At 48.9% G+C, this 13,637-nt stretch overlaps 1 protein-coding gene and 1 long non-coding RNA gene across 3 annotated transcripts in view; both read right to left on the minus strand.

Annotated features, from left to right (window-relative positions):
• TMEM241 (transmembrane protein 241) overlaps positions 1–6,158 on the minus strand; it is a 57,313-nt gene extending 51,155 nt beyond the window's left edge. For both annotated transcript variants that reach the window (XM_036322831.1, XM_036322830.1), the window contains exons 1-2: positions 5,994–6,158; positions 1,563–1,609 (exon numbers count right to left, since the gene is read on the minus strand). In XM_036322831.1, coding sequence (XP_036178724.1) covers positions 1,563–1,609; positions 5,994–6,065 — 119 coding nt within the window. In that variant the 5' untranslated portion in view covers positions 6,066–6,158. The remainder of the gene's footprint in view (positions 1–1,562; positions 1,610–5,993) is intronic.
• Positions 6,159–12,816: 6,658 nt separating this feature from the next.
• On the minus strand, positions 12,817–13,560 carry LOC118663347. The gene is made up of 2 exons (XR_004970019.1): positions 13,350–13,560; positions 12,817–13,145 (listed from the first exon to the last, which is right to left on the minus strand). It is a non-coding gene; the product is annotated as an uncharacterized LOC118663347 (long non-coding RNA).
• Positions 13,561–13,637: the final 77 nt, after the last annotated feature.

Genomic DNA, 13,637 nt, shown 5'->3' on the forward strand with positions numbered 1-13,637 from the left:
AAATGTCTACTCACTATGTTGTACAGCAGAACAAATATTTTATGTCAACTGTACCTGAAAAAACTAAAGGAAATTTATTACCAAGAAAATATTTAAGAATAGATCCCAAGAAAATAACCTCAGCCCTGGAAGGGGTGGTGCAGTGGTTGAGCATCGTCCCATGCACCAAAAGGTCACCAGTTCAATTCCTGGTCAGGGCACATTCCTGGGTTGGGGGCTCAATCCCTGGTTGGGGCGCATGGGGGGGGGGGCGGCACTGATCAATGTTTTTCTCTCTCTCTAAAATCAATTAAAAAACATTTGAAAAAGACAGAAACAACTTTATATATTACATTAACAACCCAAAGGCTAGAAAGGGTTATAAATAAAGCATAATAAATGGGAGGCCTACCCCGGTGGCTCAGTTGGTTGTTCATTGTTCTGTTCACCAAAATAAAAAGGCAAAGAACAAAATAAAATTGCAAAAAAAAACAAAAATAAAAAAAATCCAATAAAGATAATGGACAAGTGGTTGGCATCCTTAAAATATGAGGAATTCATTAAACTGCTAAGAAAGATATATATAAAAAAAAAACCTGTAGAAATAAAAGTGTAAACGGGAAATATAGATACTTCACTAGAAAAAAAAAGATGCAAGTGAGTAATAAATATAAGTAAACTATCCAACTTGATGAGTAATTTAAGAAATAATAAGATAAAACAATGTGATACCAATTTTGGCTCATGAAATCAGCAGAGAAGAAAAAAATAGTCATGGTTCTAGTATAATAATACAGAACTCTCATGTACAGCCTGGTGACAATGTAAATTGGTAAAGCATTTTTGGAAAAGATTCTGTTAACATTCAAGAAGAATACTAAAGAAGTTCATATTCTTTTTTTAAAATATATTTTATTGATTTTTTACAGAGAGGAAGGGAGAGAGAAATAGAGAGTTAGAAACATCGATGAGAGAGAAACATCGATCAGCTACCTCCTGCACACCCCCTACTGGGGATGTACCCACAACCAAGGTACATGCCCTTGACCGGAATCGAACCTGGGACCCTTCAGTCCGCAGGCCGATGCTCCATCCACTGAGCCAAACCGGTATGGCAAGCAGTTCATATTCTTTAACCCAAATTTCTAATGTAGGAATGAATCTATGCCAACGAAATAGTTGGAAATTTGGCAGAGTTAAGTATTAAAAAAGTCTGATAACTCTATTGTATTTATACCACCCAACAGGGACACAACTTAAATGCCCACTAATAGAATAGTTAAATAAATTACAGTATATCTATTTGGTGAAAAATCCATGCAGTCATTAAACATATTTTAAAGATAAAAGGTAAAAGAGGTCAAGTACTTGGGGACAGGAGATCTGACTTGGAGTGGTGAACACACTTCATATACAGATGATGTGTTATAAAATCATGAGCTTGAAACCTATGTAATTTTATCAACCAAGGTCAGCCCAATACGTTTAATTAGAAACATTTTTAAATCTATATTTAAAGAAGACTTGGTGATGCTGGTAGAACATCTCCTGCAAATGTGTGCAAAGAGCACAGCAATACTCACCCTTGGAACAACGTAGGGCAGGTAAATTTCAAGACAGACAGGACGTACTGGAAAACAAATACCCGGTTAATGGACGTTTTCAAATGATAGAGAACTGAAAGAAACCACATCATCACGGAAATCTCTAGCACAGAAACATAAGAACACTCAAGTTTCAAAAAGGCCTTTATTCCCACCTCCTCCCCACCACAATCACACACAGGGCAAGACACAAAACACAGAAAAGCCTTCCCAGCCCTGCTCCAGACAGTGGGCCTGCCTGCTCCCCGGGTCCCCAGAGCCTGACCACCTCAGGGGGAGGAAGGGCCGCAGGGGCAATGGGGCAGCCGCTGGTCTGATGCTGGACAGCTGACCACGCAGCATCTTCCCAGACCCAGAAGGGCTTAAGCGGTTTTTTAAAAACCAGCTCAGCTAAGGTCACCTTGTATTTCTATTGTCTTTCAATCAGATTGACAGCACTCTACGAATGGGGGGCGGGGGGGGGGGAGTTGTCCTTACGGATATCTTTTGCTACTTTTTTCTATTATTAAACATTTTAAGAATTATTTAAAAGCCTAATTCTATTAAAGGGCTTTAGAAAGGACTCTATTGATTCCTCACATGCTCTTAACAATGGAACAGAACGGTGTTGGGTCCCCTGTGTGAGTTCCTAAATGCCCCAAGTCTGGCTCTCGCTGTGCACATGTTTATTAGAAATGACCTTCACTCTTCTCTGGCCTATTTACTCCCATAATTCCATGTCCCTCCCACTTTCCCCTGATATTTTCATTCTACATCAAACATAGAGAAAGGATTGCGTGAATATCTGGGCCATATCCTGCATCTCCCTTAACAACCCTCCTGCAAATGACAAATATTTACTTAGTTTATTGTGTGCTGGGCTTTGTCCTCAAACTTTTTAAACAGGGGCGAGTTCCCTGTCCCTCAGACACTCCACACACGCGCACTGCGGGCCGGGACGCGTCGGCTGCTCAGCAGGACAGGCAGCGCCGGCAAAAACACCCGGCGGCCGGATACATGTTCTCGGCGGCCGCATGTGGCCCGCGGGCCGTAGTTTGAGGACCCCTGTCCTAGATACTGGGCAAGACAGAGAACGCTGCAGCTGCCACTTCACCTCCCGCAAGAACAGTGAGAAAACAAGGAACTCTCTGAGCAAAGGCTTGCTCAGACAGAGACCTATTTGGAAGAGGAGCAGTAAGAGCTTCTCAAGGGAAAAGGAGCAATTTGGGGGCCTTGACAAGGAGAACGGATGTGGACTTGGCCTCCAGACGGAAGGGCTAGCACCTGTGAGGGGAAGGACAGGTGGCTGCCCGGGCCTAGGTCGGCTACCGCTGGAGCTCCTGCGGATGGAGGAGTGCCTCCCTCACCAGGCCGCCAGGCCAGGCAGCCCCAGCACCTGCTGTCCACACGCTGAGCAAACATCAACCACTTTTATTTACTTACTAGAGGCCCATGTAGAAATTTTGTGCACTGGGGGGCGGGGGAGAGTCACTCAGCCTGGCCTGCACCCTCTGGCAGAACAGGACCCCTCGGGGGATGCCCGGGACCCCTGCTCCTTACCGCCTGCCTGCTCGCTGCTCCTCACCGCTCAGCTTGCTGCCCCTTAGCACTGCCAGGGAGGCGGAGAGCCCCCCAGAGTGCACTGACCACCAGGGAGCAGCATCTGCGTTGAGCATCTGCACCCCCACCCCCCGGTGTGCGTCATAGCGATGGTCGTTCCACTGTTGGGTCGATTTGCATATTGGGCTTTTATTGTATAGGATTTTTTTGTTCATCCTCACCGGAGGATATTTCTTCCATTGATTTTTAGAGAGAGTGGAAGGGACGAGGAGAGAGAGAGAGAGAGAGAGAGAGAGAGAGAGAAGCACAGATGTGAGAGAGACACACCGACTGGTTGCCTCCTGCACACACCCCGGACCAGGGCCTGGGATCGAGCTTGCAACCAAGGTACACGTCCTTGACCGGAATCAAGCCTTCAGTTCAAGGACCAAAGCTCTAAACAATGAGCCAAACTGGCTAGGGCTCACCACTCTTTTAAACAGTAATAAGACTAAGGAATGAAACTAAAATGGGCAAGATTTTCTTAATAAACTTCCTTTAGACAAACAGAGAGGGAAACAGTTTGAGGAGAAAACTACAGAGAAATAGGACAATAAAGAAATTAGCATAGAGCAGTGATGGCAAACCTATGACACGCATGTCAGAGGTGACACGTGAACTCATTTTTTGGGTTGATTTTTCTTTGTTAAATGGCATTTAAATATATCAAATAAATATCAAAAATATAAGTCTTTGTTTTACTATGGTTGCAAAGATCAAAAAATGTCTCTATGTGACACGGCACCAGAGTTAAGTTAGGGTTTTTCAAAATGCTGACACGCCGAGCTCAGAGGTTCGCCATCACTGGCATAGAGTGCTCTAAAAACTTGAAGAAAAGGTCCTCGCCATTGACACAAAAGGACTTCACTATTGAAGAGAATTCCTTTGGCAGAGACCGGATGCAGCAACACACGCCCGGGTGCCCCTGGCACAGCCCCTCTCCCACTGGGCCTTTGTGTGGTCCAACCCACTGGCCTTGGCTGCCACAGGAAGGGGCCTGGCTGAGAAGAAACCAGAGCATGACCCGCGTTACTAAGTCCCTACCTGAGTCCCCTCACGAACAACCATCTCACCCACCCCTACCCGCTCTCCCATCGGCTCTCCACAACTCCTTTCTAAAAGAATGTTTTGATTTTAGAGAGGAAGGGAGAGAAACATAGATGTGAGAGAGAAGCATCGATGGGCTGCCACCTGCAAGACCCTGCTGGAGACTGAGCCGGCAACCCGGGCATGTGCCGACCGGGAATCAAACCGACTGCACGGGACAATGCTCACTCACTGAGCCACACCAGCAGGGGTCTCCGTGACTCCTGACGGCGCCTCCTCCCTCCTCTTTATACGGCTGCTCGCCTCCCCTGTCTGCCTGCTGTTCTGCTCCTGCTCTCCATCCAGCTCCCGACACGTCCCAGCGCATCCCCACCAGCACGGAAAATGCAGAACGCTGTCTGGCTGACTGGTCACATCCTGAGTGATCTCTGTTACTCAGATTAGATATTCCTGGGGCATGAAGATTTGGGTTATTTTCATGTAGCACCTTGAGGCGATGCACATAGAAGGTACTCAGTCTTTATTACACTAATTATAAAATGCTGTGGTGCCCAGTAAACAAAAATAATGCAAATGTACACCCAGAAGGGTGTAATGTCAGTGAGCGGAACACTGTCCGCCTGCTGGATCCTTTCTCTTCGTAGCCAATGCCACGACTCGTGGGCTATCATGAAAAACCCGTCACTGTCCCTTCTGATGATTCTATGGGAGTTAAAGGAAGGTCATTCATTTTAAACATATCCATCAGCCCGGAGGTCAGGCTCCATCCGGGGGGGGTGGGGGGGGTGAGGGGGGCCGGCAGGAGGCCGCCAGGCACGACCCTCTCTCATCAGTGATGTCTCTCTCCCTCCCCCGTCCTCTCTGAAAACAATGGGAAGAGGAAATGCTGTCAGTAACGGTTCTTGTCCAGAGAGAGGAGGGGCTTGGGGGGGGGGGGGCGCAGCAGAGGTCGTGTCCCCTCCGCCTCGGTCCCGGGGAGCCCCGCGGCCACCTTCCCGGCGGGCACCAAGCCCGGGAGGTCCCGGCCTGCAGAGCAGGTGCCAGGGCTTTCCCGCCGCTTCCTCCCAAGGCCCAGGACCCGCCTGCAGACAGTTTATCCTAAAAAGCCATCCCGGACACTCCGGGTCCGCCTTCTAACAACTGGTCCGGGGTCCGCGGGGAGACGGAGGCGGACCATCGCTTCCCTGAGGCTCGGCATCGGGGTTCCGGGCGGCGGGTTAGGGAGAAGGCGAGGGGTCCCCACTCTTCCCCTCCTTCCCGGGCCAGGCCCCCCGCTTCCCCAGCTCGGAGCTCGGCCCGCCCACACTCGGCGCCTGCGAGGTCGCCAATCCCGGCACCAGCTCCGCCTCGGGGCGGGGCGGGCGGTCCCGCCATCGCATCCCCACCGAGCGCCCCGGCGCTTCCCATCGCCGTCAGGGAGGCCCGGCTCCCCCACCCCCCACCTCCGGCTCCCCGACCTCCATCCCCGGGCCCGGCTCCCCCACCCACAGCTCCCCCGTCCCTGGGCCCGGCTCCCCGACCTCCACCCCCGGGCCCGGCTCCCCCACCCACAGCTCCCCCGTCCCTGGGCCCGGCTCCCCGACCTCCACCCCCGGGCCTGGCTCCCCCACCCACAGCTCCCCCGTCCCTGGGCCCGGCTCCCCGACCTCCACCCCCGGGCCCGGCTCCCCCACCCACAGCTCCCCCGTCCCTGGGCCCGGCTCCCCGACCTCCACCCCCGGCCCGGCTCCCCCACCCCCGGCTCCCAGGCCCCCGGCTCCCCGGGACCCCCCGGCCCCCGCGCACCTTGTTGGTGAGGTGGGCCGCCAGGTAGCAGGTGCAGAAGGCCAGGCCCACCAGGCGCCCCCTCCCGCTCATCTGAGGGCGGCCGGCCCCCCGGGGACCCTGACAGCCCGCCGCCGCCTGACCACAGCTGGGCCGCCGCTGCCGGGCCGCCACGTGGCTCCGCGCTCCGCCAATCGGCGCGGGGACCGCCCCTCGGGGACCACGCCCCCCTCGGCTCTTAAAGGGGCCGGACCTCCCCCCAGGGCGGGGCTTGCTCGGGGCACCACGACCCAGCTGGTGGGATGACCTCGGAGGAGAAACCCGGTCAGCGGGGTGGGGTTGCGACCGCCTGGAGAGGAAGAACGGGCAACAGTGGAAAGGGGACAGGACCCCAGGGGGTGTGGTTCCGTGTAGCGGGTCAGGCCCAGGACCAAAGGGCCAGGGTTCCATCGGGTCAAGGGCAGGACCTCAGCCACAGGCTGGATTCCTGGCCCCCAGGGGGCGTGGAGGAGGCAACCAACCTATGCGTCTCCCTCGCATCCATCTTTCTCTCTGTCTCTGCCCCTCCGTCCACTCTCTCAATGGGAAAAAAATCCTCTGGAGAAGATTAACAAAAATATAAAATAAATAAGAAATAAAGAAAAATGTTCATAGCTGTCTCTATATGGTGGGACTAAAATGTTTGTGGTTTACTGAAGTTCCCCAATGTTCAACGTTGAGTCTATGTTACTTTTGTAAACAACACACAAAACGCTAACAACGATAAATATTTTTTAAAAGACGACGGGCTGCGCGGGAGATTTGTGGTGAGATTTACATAAGAAATTCTTCCAAAAGTGGGTTTTCAAACAGAGCCCTGCTCCTAGTTTCTAGGCTGGGAATGACCCCGCGGGGCTCCTGGTCAGCAGTAGTGACCACACAGGGAACATGGTGATGGGCTTTGTCAGGAGTGTCCCCACAGGCAGAGAGACACACAGGGTGTTAGAAACACCACACACACCGGAAACCTTCTCTCCTTTTATTCTATTCCCTGGTTAACACTGTGTGTCAAACTATAGCAAACACTGTCTCTACAGAAAAGACAAATAAACTAAGAAGTTATTTTCTCTTGACATTATTTTAGAAAACCTATTTCAGAGCTAAATTGTACGTATAAAGAAAATTTTTGCCCAATAGAATTTGATTGAAACCAATGTTTCATTTGATTTCCTGAGATTCCCTGAGTTCTTTTAGTAGATAAACGTATTCAATTCAGGCCTTATTATTCCCTGGTTATTGCTTCACTTATTTTGTTTGGCAGAATTTGCTTAACAAGCAAAAAACAGCCAGCACAGTTAAGAACCTTGTAAACAGAAGGTAACATTTGTAGCAAAGGTGCTACAAATCTTGCCAAAGGTATTGATTTTCCCCAAGCTATATTATTTTGTTCCACAAAACAAACTAAACTAAGACTGAATCAAAATAAAAATCATCAGGTCTTACACTGACAAACAATAAGCTACTATAGATGAGATTGAAGCAGATATCCTATATTCATGAAAAGATTGATCACTTAGCCCTGGCCGGTTTGGCTCAGCGAAAAGAGCATCAACCTGTGGACTGAAGGGTCTGGGGCTCGATTCCGGTCAGGGGCACATGCCCAGGTTGCAGGCTCAATCCCCAGTTGGAGGCATGCAGGAGGCAGCCAATCAATGATTCTCTCTCATCATGGATGTTTCTATCTCTCTCTCCCTCTCCCTTCCTCTCTGAAATCAATAAAAATATTTTTTTAAAAAAGATTTAACTAGCCGAAACCGGTTTGGCTCAGTGGATAGAGCATTGGCCTGCGGACTGAAAGGTCCCGGGTTCGATTCCGGTCAAGGGCATGTACCTGGGTTGTGGGCACTTCCCCAGTGGGGGATGTGCAGGAGGCAGCTGATCGATGTTTCTAACTCTCTATCTCTCTCTCTTCCTCTCTGTAAAAAATCAATAAAATATATTAAAAAAAAAAAAAAGATTTAACTACTTATACTGTTACTTGAGGTCTTTGTTATTATTTTTTTATAATGAATTCATAAGTGCTCAGTAAATGTTTGTTGAATAAAAAAGAGGACCTTCCCAGCCAGCATGGCTCAGTGGTTGAACACTGACCTATGAACCAGGTCACAGTTCAATTCTGGTAAAGAAGGCACATGCCCCGGGTGTGGGCTCGGTCCACAGGAGGGGATATGCAAGAGGCAGCCTATCAATGTTTCCCTTTTATCAATGTTTCTACTTCTCTCTCCCTAAAAATCAATAAAAACATTTTTAAAAGAAGAGGAGCTTGCATAAAAAAATACCTTGAGTTTTTTTCCCTTACAAATCTATTTTAATAATGATCTTTTGATAGCAAACATGGGAATTTTCAAAATATGGCAGAAACAGCTGTATACTTTTTGAAACTCCCTAAGTGCGTCTTCAAAACAGATTTAAAAAATCAATACTTTTATGAATATAAATACGAAAATCCTCAACAAAACACTAGTGAGTGGAATTCGGTTATATAAATACATATATATATATACACACATACACACACACACATACACACACACATACATATATATATGATGGGGGGGAAATAAAGCAGGTTTAACCTAAAAAAAAATCAGACACCTGACCAAGGGTGATTTACCCCAGGAATGCAGGGTTGCTTTAACATCCAAAAATCAATTAATGTAATACACCATATCAATAAAACAAAGGACAAAACCACATCATCATCTCAATAGAAACAGATAAGGCACATGACAAAATATGACCCCTTCCATGATTAAAAAAAGTTGTTTTTTTAAAACCAGGAATAGGCCCAGCTGGTGTAGCTCAGCGGTGGAGAATCAAGCCAGGAACTAAGAGGCCACGGGTTTGATTCCCAGTCAGGGCACATGCCTGGGTTGTGGGCTCGATCCCCTGTGGGGGGCATGCAAGAGGCAGCCGATTGATGATGTTTCTCTATCACTGTTGATGTTTCTCTCTCTCTCTCTCTGTCTCAAAAAAAAAAATCAATAAAATATATTTTTAAAAAAAGATTGAAATCCTAAAGTTTTAAAACCAGGAATAGAAGGCAACTTCCACAACTTAATGAAAGGCATCCATGAAAATCCTACAGCTAGCATTACACTTAACAATGAAAGACATTGCTTTCCTCCCTAAGGTTCCTGAACAAGAGAAGGATAACTATTCTTGTCATTTTATTAAACACTAGAGGCCTGGTGCACGAAATTTGTGTACTCAGGGTGGCGGGGATCCCTCAGCCTGACCTGGGCTATCTCGCAGTCCAGGAAGCCTTGGGGGATTTCCGACTGATGGCATAGGTCCACTCCCCATATGGGCCTAAGCCATCAGTCAGACATCCTTAGTGCTCCCGCGGGAGCAGGAGAGGCTCCCGCCACTGCTGCTGCGTTTGCCACCTGTGAGCCCAGCTTCTGGCTGAGCGGCGTTCCCCCTGAGGGAGTGCACTGACCACCAGGGGGCAGCTCCTGCATTGAGCGTCTGCCTCCTGGTGGTCAGTGTGCATCATAGCGACCAGTCATTCCACCTTTCGGTCAATTTGCATATTAGCCTTTTATTATATAGGATTGTATTAGAGGTTCTAACAGGACATTAAGGCAAAAAAAATTTTTTTAAGGCATCTAGATTGCAAAAGAGGTAAAAACTATATCACAGATGACAAGATTTTGAATACAGAAAATCTTAAAGAACACACTAAAGAAATACTATTAGAACTAAAAATGAGTTCAGCAAGGTTGCAAAATATAAGACTGATACACAAAAAAAATCAATTGTATTTCGATACAATTGCAATGAATAATATGAAAATAAAATTAGGGAAGCAATTCAATTAAAATGGCAACAAATAGAATAAAACACTTAGTAATAAATTTAGCAAAGTAATTGGTGCTGAGACTGCTGATCTCCACTAAAGTTGGACCTCTATCTTATACCATATTCAAAAGTTAACTCAAATTCATGATCCTGGCGTCTGGCGCCCTGCGGTCAGCTAAGTGGCGCTCCCAGTGGGAGCACAAGGACCACCAGAGGGCAGCTCCTGAGTTGAGCATCTGCCCCCTGGTGGTCAGTGCGCGTCATAGTGACCAGTCAAACAGTCAACTGGTTGCTTAGGGTTTTATATAGAGAGATTGTATTAAAAATAACAAATAATTTACGATTTTAACCCCACTCTATTGTACAGCACAATAGGGTTAGCTATATGCACACTGCTATGCATAAGGTCGATCGTATTTGGCATCTCACTAACAGAAAGCCTATATCCAATTCTTGCCCCACTTCCCCGAGCCCCTGGCACCACCATTCTATTTTCTAAGACTTTCCCCATATAGGTGGAACCAAATACATATATTTTATTTATTCATTTATTTTTAATATACCAGTATCTTTATTGATTTCAGAGAGGAAGGGAGAGGGAGAGAGAAACATGATGAGAAAATCATTGATTGGCCACCCCCTGCATGCCCTCTACTGGAGATCAAGCCTGCAACCTGGGCACGTGCCTTTGGCCAGAATCGAACCTGGGACCCTTCAGTCCGCAGGCCGATGCTCTAGCCACTGAGCCAAACCAGCCAGGGTGCATATATTTTATTAAAATACTAGAGGCCCAATGCATGAAAATTCGTGCAAGAGAAAGCCTTCCCTCCTCCAGCGGCCAGCAGGCACCCAGGACCGGGGCTGCTTCTCTCCTCCTGCTGCCCGCAGGCACCTGGGACCTGGGATGGCCTCTGGCCCTGGCTTTGTCAGGAAGGACATCTGGAATGATGTCTGGTCTAATTAGCATATTACCCTTTTATTATTATAGACTAGTAGCCCATCGCATAATATCGTGCATAGTAGGCCGCCCGCCGCTACCATGGGAGCCAGCGAAAACCGCAGCACGCTGCCAAGAGCCATGCTGCTTCCACGGGAGCAGTGCGGCTTCCACGGGAGGCAGAAGCGAGCTGCCGGCGCCCACGGGAGCTGTGAGGGACCCGTGCTGATTGTGCGGGAGGCGGGAAGAAGCCATGCTGATGCCATGGGAGGTGGATTCCGCAGGAGGCGGGAGGGAGCCGTGCTGCAGGAGGTGGGCCCGCCATCTCCTCTCCGGGCCTGCGCTTGGCTGCAGAGGCTGCGGGCTGGCCCCCCCCTCTGTCTCCCCCGGCCTCACCTGCATGAGCAGCCTCCTCCTGTTGGGTTGTGACCTGTTATGGCATCCCGGCCTAATTTGCATATTTCCTCTCTCTCTCTCTCTCTATATATAGATACAGATATAAATATAGATATCTATATCTATATAGATATAGATAGATAGATTCTCGTTTTATTTATCCTTTACAGTCAGAGTGGCATAACAGTTTTTAAAAATATTGTGCCATTCTTTTCAATTCTAGTGCTACTGAAAACTCATGTTTAAAAAGTTATGTTACTGGGAGGGGCACAAAGAACTATTTGGGTGATAGAAATGTCTTACATCTTGTCCATCAAACTGAACCCTTAAAGATCTGTACACATTGCATTTAAAGTACACCTCAATAAAAACCATCACATTAAAAACATATTGTGCCATCAAGGAAGCAAAACAAGGTATCTGTTATTTAAAAATAGCCATGATTGACATAGAATTCAGAACTGTTGAGTCCCATATGAACCTAACTAACGCATACGTATAACATTCCACTCTAGTAACCTTTAGAAACTCTTGGCTCATTTACATTTGTACTTGGAGGCTCCAAGTGCAAGTTGCCGGTTATAAAAACAGTCACAGCGTGTAAAGCAGGGGTCCTCAAACTTTTTAAACAGGGGGCCAGTTCACTGTCCCTCAGACCGTTGGAGGGCCGGACTATAGTTTAAAAAAAAACTATGAACAAATTCCTATGCACACTGAGGTGGCAAAAACACCCGGCGGGCCGGATAAATGTTTCCAGTGGGTCACATGTGGCCCGCTGGCCGTAGTTTGAGGACGGCAGGTGTAAAGTATGGCATAGTCATTAATTCTATATAATAAAAGCGTAGTATGCAAATTGTCCCCTTGACCAGGAGTTGCCTCGGAGTTCGATCAGGGGGTGGGGCTGGCCGGGGGAAGGGAGGCCCCGGTGGGCAGCCGGCAGCTGCTAGTGATCCTACCAGTGCATGAATTTTGTGCACCGAGCCTCTAGAATTGTAATAACTATGTCTGGTGTCAAATGGGTACTAGAATTATCAGGGGAATCACTTCATAAGGTATGTAAATGTCTAATCACTATGTTGTACTTTAATGTAATATCATATGACAACTGTAGTCGAACATTAAGTTAAAAATATATATGGCAAAAAATACACAAAACAAACAATAACTCCTCTTGGTTAATCCTCTCTCCTGTTCCTTTCTTATCCAGATGTGAGAGGTCCATTTAATTTCTGGTTACAACCATTTGTCCTCAACTATCTATACCTTTGAACACTAATTTTAATCCTTTAAACACAAAGAGGGAATACAATTCCCACACACATTCACAAATGTAGGCAACATTTGCCAAGCACAAGTCTGTATCCTATTATATAGCTACTAGAGGCCCGGTGCCCCGGGTTGGTGGGGGTGTAGGGGTCTCTCAGCCCCGCCTGCACCTTCTGGCAATCTGGGATCGGGCCTAAACCAGCAGCCGGACATCCCTCTCGCAATCCGGAACCGCTGACTCCTAACTGCTGGCCTACCAGCCTGCCTGCCTGCCCATCACCCCTAACCACTCTGCCTGCCCCATCGCCCCTAACCACTCTGCCTGCCCATCACCCCTAACCACTCTGCCTTGGCCCCCACTGCCGCTTCATCAGGAAGGATGTCTGGAAGGTCGTTGGACTGTCCAGTCTAATTAGCATATTATGCTTTTATTATTATAGTTTTGCCTTCTTTTATTTTGGAGTTTGGAAGATTCAGAACTGTTCTGACCTGGAATGGGAAGGAGGCAAGGGCTGTAGCTACTGGAAATCACAAGGTCAGGACCCAGGGAGGTCAGGCCTGGATCCTGGCTCAGCGCTGCGCTTCGGGGCTGTTTCAGGGCTGAGATGCCGTTTGTAGGGAAGACCGTCGGTGAGAGCCGGTGAGAACCAGCCTGCCCGGTCGCTCCTCACTGCTGTCCGACCGGGGCGCATTGCGTCACCGCCCTCGGCCTCGGTTTCCGTGTCGGGAACCTGGGGATAAACGGCAGAGTTCCCTCGGGAGCATTCTGAGGCCTGGCGAGCGCACAGGACTTTGCACAGCGCACGAATAGGCGGTGACATGTAACGCTTGGCTATCCCCACCCGGTCACTTCATGGGAACGTCCCTACAAATACCGAGTCACGATTGTTATTAGGCGGCCCCGTTTACGGTCAGTGTTTCGTAACACATTTTACCAATTTCCGTGCCCGTGCCCGCCTCCAATGACCGAGTGCATTAACAAGAGCCGGTGTCCTCCTCGGGCTCCCTGCGCCGCCCACGCCGGCCACTGCCTCCCAGCCCCTCCGTCCAGGCTGCACGGGGGTCCTGAACCACAGAGCTCCGTCCGCTCGTTACTTCTGGTCCCCGCCGCCCGGTCCTGGTGACAGTTCCAGCGGCCCCGGCCCCGCCCAGGGAGGAAGCCCCAGCGCCGAGCGGCGGCCGGAAGTGCGGCCTCGGGGGCGGGCAGAGCGACTTCAGGCGGA

Source organism: Myotis myotis, unplaced genomic scaffold (assembly GCF_014108235.1).
Source record: "Myotis myotis isolate mMyoMyo1 unplaced genomic scaffold, mMyoMyo1.p scaffold_m19_p_9, whole genome shotgun sequence".
In the NCBI taxonomy this organism is placed as follows: domain Eukaryota; kingdom Metazoa; phylum Chordata; class Mammalia; order Chiroptera; family Vespertilionidae; genus Myotis; species Myotis myotis.